This window comes from Oncorhynchus mykiss, chromosome 9 (genome assembly GCF_057628025.1).
Source record: "Oncorhynchus mykiss isolate SJ-2025 chromosome 9, ASM5762802v1, whole genome shotgun sequence".
In the NCBI taxonomy this organism is placed as follows: Eukaryota; Metazoa; Chordata; class Actinopteri; order Salmoniformes; family Salmonidae; genus Oncorhynchus; species Oncorhynchus mykiss.
Window position 1 is genome coordinate 70,734,486 of NC_143030.1, and position 7,558 is coordinate 70,742,043.

General features: G+C 43.1%; 1 protein-coding gene across 1 annotated transcript; it reads left to right on the plus strand.

Annotated features, from left to right (window-relative positions):
* Positions 1-1,031: 1,031 nt before the first annotated feature.
* On the plus strand, positions 1,032-7,096 carry LOC110531239 (protein Wnt-1-like). The gene is made up of 5 exons (XM_036988718.2): positions 1,032-1,774; positions 2,144-2,249; positions 4,486-4,739; positions 4,949-5,214; positions 5,482-7,096. The coding sequence occupies exons 1-5, from the start codon at positions 1,765-1,767 to the stop codon at positions 5,971-5,973; spliced, it is 1,128 nt and encodes a 375-aa protein (XP_036844613.2). The 5' UTR covers positions 1,032-1,764; the 3' UTR covers positions 5,974-7,096.
* Positions 7,097-7,558: the final 462 nt, after the last annotated feature.

Here is a 7,558-nt window from a genome sequence, read left to right on the forward strand (position 1 = left end):
GAACATTACCAAAATGCGAACTAAATGTAACCATGTTTGAACTTTTAGGAAACGTTCTGTTAAAGTCATGAATTAAGAACAAAATAATGTTTTTGTTTTTTGTCATGTACAATGCCTTGTGCTGAGAATGTTCCAAAGACAAGCGACTATCTTGTACCATTCCCGAGAAGGTTGTGGGCAGGTCTTATGCAAAATAACCACAGGACAACCATGCTCTCACCAAGCTCTCTAAGAAACATATGGTTCTGAGAATGTTATGTGCTAGCTGGGAGAGAATTATCAAATGTCATAATTTCTTGTGGCTGATCCTAGATACCTAAACAAGAAACTTAACTCCAACCATATACAGAAACAGATAGGACAGTATAAGGACACCATGTAGCCTGATTTCAATTAACTGTCTGTCTATGGGCCTATGGGGCATATTTGCTCATATTCCACCCAGTCTGTAGTAGATGAGGAGACGCCGCAATGTGGCTGATGATTACAAGCCACATGCGTCGAGGGCGGTCTGCAAGCCAGATGTTTTGGGAATTAGCTTTTCTTCTTGGGTGACATTTATGAAACCTTCTAAATCATTTAATTAAGAAAAATTCACAAATTGATTAATCATCTTGATTAATCAACTTTGGACTTATTAATTTATAATGAATGGCACACATACACAATCCATGTCTCAATTGTCCCAAGGCTTAAAAACCCGTCTTTAACCGGTCTCCTCCTCTTCATCTACACTGATTCAAGTGGATTTAACAAGTGACATCAATAAGGGATCATAGACTGACCAGGTGAATCCAGGTGAAAGCTATGTCATGGAAAGAGCAGGTTTACTTCATGTTTTGTACACTCGGTGTATGACATCGGCTGATGGAGAAGGCAGAGAAATGTGGCAAGCCACTGAAAACATCTTGAGAATGTAGGCTATACTAGAGTTTGATAAAGAAGGAGGAGACGCGGTTAAGGGAGTAATCCAACCAGCGGGTAAAAAGTGCTGTTTAGATGGCTCATATTCCGCTGTAACTGTACTGTACAGTATAACACCGACCAAACTCGCGCATGCATCATACATGGGAGGAGAAAACCAGGCTGTGCGCACTCACAGCCACAGCACATCTCCACACACAGACACACACATCTCAGTGTTTTGACTTAATTCAGGAAGACTGGATGTGGAAGACAGAGCATGATCCTGTGGGAAAATACTACAAGCATTAATAGCCATCATTTCTAAAGAATCGTTGGATTGTTTGATTACCGTGAGATTCCGTTAGTAATGTGTGTAATTTACACTGGTGGATTGCCTTGGCTATTTTTTATTTTCCTTTCTCCTCCTTTCTGTCCGTTTTTGTTTTCTTTATTCATTGTGCCCTATGAAGGCAATTAACTATCCCTCCTACCAATCCTATTGAAAAGAGGGCAGAAAAAAAGGGACATAAGAGCAGCAAATCCCTTTTGATTCCTCTTGTAGCGCTCAATAATTAAAGAATGTGTTGCCTATCACTCATGGAGGGGATCAAGTCTTCCGGACTGTCCCACGCGCTCAATGTGCTGCTGCTGTCCAGAGCATCACTACAGAGATAGACAGAGAACGTGAAGAGAACAGCCGCAGCATCCTGCAGCCGAGCCTGGAAAGACACTTCAGCTGCACTAGACAAGGACTCATTTAGCAACCTGTCTCCTCCGTCTGACTGTCTCCTCACCAGATTCATTATTATAGGAAAGGCTCCTCGTTGCTTTTTCCTCTCTAAAGTCCCGTTCTTTGGAATGTGGTGTGGTGAGTACACGTTGATACATTACCTGCTCGTTGATACCCTGCATGGGAGAATGACAGGGTTTCAGATAGATGAATAACCCGGTTGCCTATAGATCACTTTTATAATAGAGTGACTTATGTAATACGAGATCTCATGATTTATTCTAAAAAATAATTGGTTTATTTCCATGATCAATTCTTATGATGAGTTTTATTTATGGGTCATGGTTGGGGAGCAGGAGGCAAACAGATGTATATCTAGTAGGCCTAGATTTATTTGTGCTTCAAAATAGAATTGTTATCATAATTAGAACCAGATATACAAAGTGCTTGGAATTCAGATGCGGAATTTTGACATTTGCCTGCTCTGTTTTCATATTCTAATTGAAGACATAATGAGGATCCTCGCACTGCTTCTGGGGATGAAAGCCGCGTGCATCCTGCTGGTTTCCTCGCTTTCAGGCACGGGGGCAGTCAACAACAGCGGCCGGTGGTGGTAAGTAGTTAAATTAATCTGTGAGGGATTCATTCAATTAAATGCGCCTCCTAATGCTCAATGCTCATTTCAAGGAGTCCATGCGTGGTGTGGCGGTGTATTGCCTGGAATATGCAGTGCTCTGCTTCCAAGTCAACTGAATCAACACTAAAACGTTAGGCCTGTTCCATGCTCAAAATAATAATGTGTTATTGTTGGCTCCAGCTTCATCATTTCTGTTAATTTCTGCTAGAAAACCAAGCACTAACCACAAGCCATTAAGATTTGAGGGTTTTAGGATAACACCTTCCAATTTAGAGCGAGTAGGTTAACTAACTCGATTTAGCCAGTTTTCAATCGAAAGGAATTACTTTCTCCATTAAATCATTTAATATAAAGGAAGTATTATTTTTCAATATGATAACGATTTCGTTTTTTTGGGAACGGTTGCAGCCCATGTTTATTCAATTTACCCCCCTTCCCCTCTCCCTCTCTCTGTCGCTTGTAATTTTGACAGTGTGGCTTGAACGGGAGACAAAAAAATTCTGTCCAATGTGGGATAAATTAAATATGGATTTATTTCGTGGCAGAGAGCCGTTCCATTCCAGGTCCTATTCAGGGTCCTATATATTGTCATGCTCGTATTTTCCAAGTATGCTCAACATTCCACTCTATATAGGATAAACTATAGGATAAATATACATTCCCTCGCCAATGTCTGCATACATTTGTTACAAACTATAAAACCAACATGTGAAATAGTGTGCCTTACACTAGCTTAAGTGGACAAATATAAATCAAATTTTAAGTAGGCTTATAGACCATGGCATACTACGCATTCTGTCACTGCAAAGACATTAAGAGAGAACAGCTGCATGAATAATATTTAACTGAATAATCTAAATGATAACGCAGACCGCAATATAATTCGTTATGGAATATGGCAGCCTTGCAATGTCACTGGAGTAAGCTATAGTTTGTATTTATTTTTGACATGGGTCTGACTTCTAAACCAATCATTATCACTGCAATAAGACAAGAAAATAAAGAAAGAAGATACATAGCGAGAGAGAAGAAAATTGGATAGAAATATTTATCTGAAGATGGGATAATAACGTTCCAAATCCTGGACCGACCGCGTTATACTGTCTGGCCCGTGCACTCTTAGAACACAATACTCTGGGTAGAACCAAAAAGGGTTCTATGCTTGCTTCATATATGGCACCCCTTAAGGTTCTATATAGAACCTAATTTGGTTCCATACAGAACCCTAAATTGAACCCAAGGTTTCTATATGGAACCAATTTTGGTTCAGTAAAGAAGAACCCCTGGGGTTCTGATCAAATAACCCTACAAAAAGGTTCTGTATAGAACCTTTAGGGGTGCCATATATGAGGCATGCAACATAACCCTTTTTGTTTCTATCCAGAACTTTTTTTCTAAGAGTGTGGTCAGTCAGTTAAATAATGATGTGTCTTTCTGATTGCCAAGGGGTTGCAGGAGACACAACAATTAGGCTAAGTAACTGAAACCATAAATATAGTAGGCTGGCAATGCAATATGGCAGTCATACTGCGGCCAATAATGGCAGCCATAATCACATCAGATAAAATAGACTGTATTGAAGTTGTTTGTTATTACTTTTGTGGCTGATACTCAAATTCCAATTAAATGTTTCCATCACCCATTATGATCAGAATCTTATATTAATAAATATATTTGAGCCAAATTGTTTTTTGTTAAAGGTCAATACATTTTTTAAAGGTCAATCTCTCTCTCTGACTAACTGATTCCACCCTCTCTTCTCTCTCTCTGACTAACTGATTCCACCCTGTCTTCTCTCTCTCTGACTAACTGATTCCACCCTCTCTTCTCTCTCTGACTAACTGATTCCACCCTCTCTTCTCTCTCTCTGACTAACTGATTCCACCCTCTCTTCTCTCTCTCTGACTAACTGATTCCACCCTCTCTTCTCTCTCTGACTAACTGCTTCCACCCTCTCTTTTCTCTCTCTGACTAACTGATTCCACCCTCTCTTCTCTCTCTCTGACTAACTGATTCCACCCTCTCTTCTCTCTCTCTGACTAACTGCTTCCACCCTCTCTCCTCTCTCTCTGACTAACTGATTCCACCCTCTCTTCTCTCTCTCTTACTAACTGATTCCACCCTCTCTTCTCTCTCTCTGACTAACTGATTCCACCCTCTCTTCTCTCTCTGACTAACTGATTCCACCCTCTTTTCTCTTCGTCTCTACCAGGGGCATTGTGAACGTGGCCTCCTCTGCAAACCTCCTCACCAACTCTAAGAATGTCCAGCTGGTACTGGATCCCAGCTTGGGCCAGCTGAACCGTCGCCAGCGTCGCCTCATCCGCCAGAACCCTGGGATCCTCCACGCCATCTCAGCCGGCCTGCACACCGCCATCAAGGAGTGCAAGTGGCAGTTCAGAAACCGCCGCTGGAACTGCCCGACCACCCACAGCCCGGCAATATTTGGCAAAATTGTCAACCGTGGTGAGTTGTCTGTTGTCCTTCTGGGCCTCCTCACTAAGGCAACAGGTGGACCGTTTTGGTACAGAATGTCATGGAATCTTGGATTCTCTAGTAGGCCATTTGGGAAGGGAAAAGTCTATGTTAACATATCTTGAGATTTTGACATTTAAAATTAAAAAATGCTCCATATTCTATAGCGCTGAAGATAATTTATGCTATTGTTGTGTCAGGTTGCCGAGAGACAGCGTTTGTGTTTGCGATCACAAGTGCAGGAGTGACCCATGCGGTGGCCCGCTCCTGCTCTGAGGGTGCCATCGAGTCATGCACCTGTGACTACCGTCGCCGGGGGCCTGGGGGCCCTGACTGGCACTGGGGCGGCTGCAGCGACAACGTGGACTTTGGCCGGATGTTCAGTCGGGAGTTTGTGGACTCCAGTGAGAGAGGAAGGGATCTCCGATACCTCATTAACCTACACAACAACGAGGCAGGGAGAATGGTGAAGGAGACATTGTTGATTCACAGATAGCACTTCATGCTGTATGTTCACTCTCTCACTTTTTAGTGATTATCCGTTATCAACCTATTTTTCTGAACTTCATCCATTTTCTTTCATGTTTATTCTCTTCACGTTCTTCCAAGATTTCTTTCCTCTTCCCTTTCCTCCATGTTTAATTTGCTCTTGATGTTCTTCCACCTTTTCTTTGCTCACCGTCTCCACATTTTAATTTCTTCATCTGTAATCCTTTCTGCCTTCTCTCTCCAGACAGTGTCATCAGAGATGCGTCAGGAGTGTAAGTGCCATGGCATGTCAGGGTCATGCACCATCCGTACCTGCTGGATGCGTCTACCCAGCTTCCGCGCTGTGGGGGACTTCCTGAAGGACCGCTTCGACGGAGCTTCCCGGGTCGTCTATGCCAACAAGGGTTCCAACCGCGCCTCTCACCGTGCCGATCCAAGCAATCTCGAACCCGAGAACCCCTCCCACAAACCCCCGTCATCCAGAGACCTGGTCTACTTTGAGAAGTCACCCAACTTCTGCACCTACCACGGCAAGACGGGTACCCACGGAACCTCGGGGAGGACCTGTAACAGCTCGTCTCCGGCGCTGGACGGGTGTGAGCTGCTGTGTTGTGGTAGAGGGTTCCAAACTCAGACTGAGAAGGTCACTGAGAGGTGTCACTGTACGTTCCACTGGTGCTGCCATGTTAGCTGCCTCAACTGCACCAGCACACAGACGTCACACCAGTGCCTCTGATCACAGGAGAACCAGGACAGGGGCTCAGAGATGGAAACGGACAGGCTCTTTGGGCAGGTGGTGTGTAGATAGAGGAATGGTGTGGTAGAGAAGGGAAGGACTAACTCCTTAAAGGGTTAATTGGGGGGTTGAAAAGTGAATACAGGGAGTACTAGAGCTTAATCAATGTTTTGTTTTGTGAGGAAAGAAAAGAGAAAAGCACAACAATGATTACAGGGTGTAGAAGGAGGGTTTGTGTATGTGTGCTTGCTCCTGATGCTCTGCTGTAACAGAATATGTTAGTGTGCTTACTGGGAATTTCAATGCTGTAGCTATCCAACCATGTAGAATGGAATGGAAACCAATCCTCACTATGGCTTCCCAACACCAGTAACAAGACCAGAGGCAGATTGAGTTAAAGGAAGTAGTTACAAAGGAAATAGATTTGTGGCTAGAGATAAACAACCAAAATTAGTCTGAGAGAGATGCTGGGATTTGTGTCTTTCACCCACTCTGACCTTACAAGATACAACTAGTGTCTCTGTCCCCTCTCCATCTCTCCCTTCCACGGCAGAGAGATGTGATGGCAGAGGAGGAGAGGGGAGGGAGGAGAGTTGCTGAACACAATGTCAGACAGATGTCTCTGTGGCGGGAGAACCACAAGCATGGGCTCTCATAAACCGGTGAAGAACTGTGACAAGAGGGTGGTTATTTTAAACATCACTGTTTTGTTTTCTTTTGCTGCAGTTCTACTTTTCTCACGTAAAATTGTGTGAAGTACATCTCCCAGGATGTGCTGTCTTCTCCCCCAATTGCTATGTACTTTGGTCCTGGACGTGGACCAAGCCGTTATGATTTCCTCTCTAACTCACCACACATGCCCTCTTTGTTTAGATTGCTCTGGAATCCGCTACACCTCAACCCGGAGTTACCGCGGTGATTTACTGCACCATGGTTACTGACGTTAAAGGACTGGACGCTGTAGCCGCATCCAAGGATAACACAAAAATATTCTACAGTTTTATAACAAACTGGAATTCACTATGGGAATCATATGTATGAATAGTTTGACTGTAGTATCAATACACTGAATATTGGAGAGAATAACTAGATGTACAGTGCCTTGCGAAAGTATTCGGCCCCCTTGAACTTTGCGACCTTTTGCCACATTTCAGGCTTCAAACATAAAGATATAAAACTGTATTTTTTTGTGAAGAATCAACAACAAGTGGGACACAATCATGAAGTGGAACGACATTTATTGGACATTTCAAACTTTTTTAACAAATCAAAAACTGAAAAATTGGGCGTGCAAAATTATTCAGCCCCTTTACTTTCAGTGCAGCAAACTCTCTCCAGAAGTTCAGTGAGGATCTCTGAATGATCCAATGTTGACCTAAATGACTAATGATGATAAATACAATCCACCTGTGTGTAATCAAGTCTCCGTATAAATGCACCTGCACTGTGATAGTCTCAGAGGTCCGTTAAAAGCGCAGAGAGCATCATGAAGAACAAGGAACACACCAGGCAGGTCCGAGATACTGTTGTGAAGAAGTTTAAAGCCGGATTTGGATACAAAAAGATTTCCCAAGCTTTAAACATC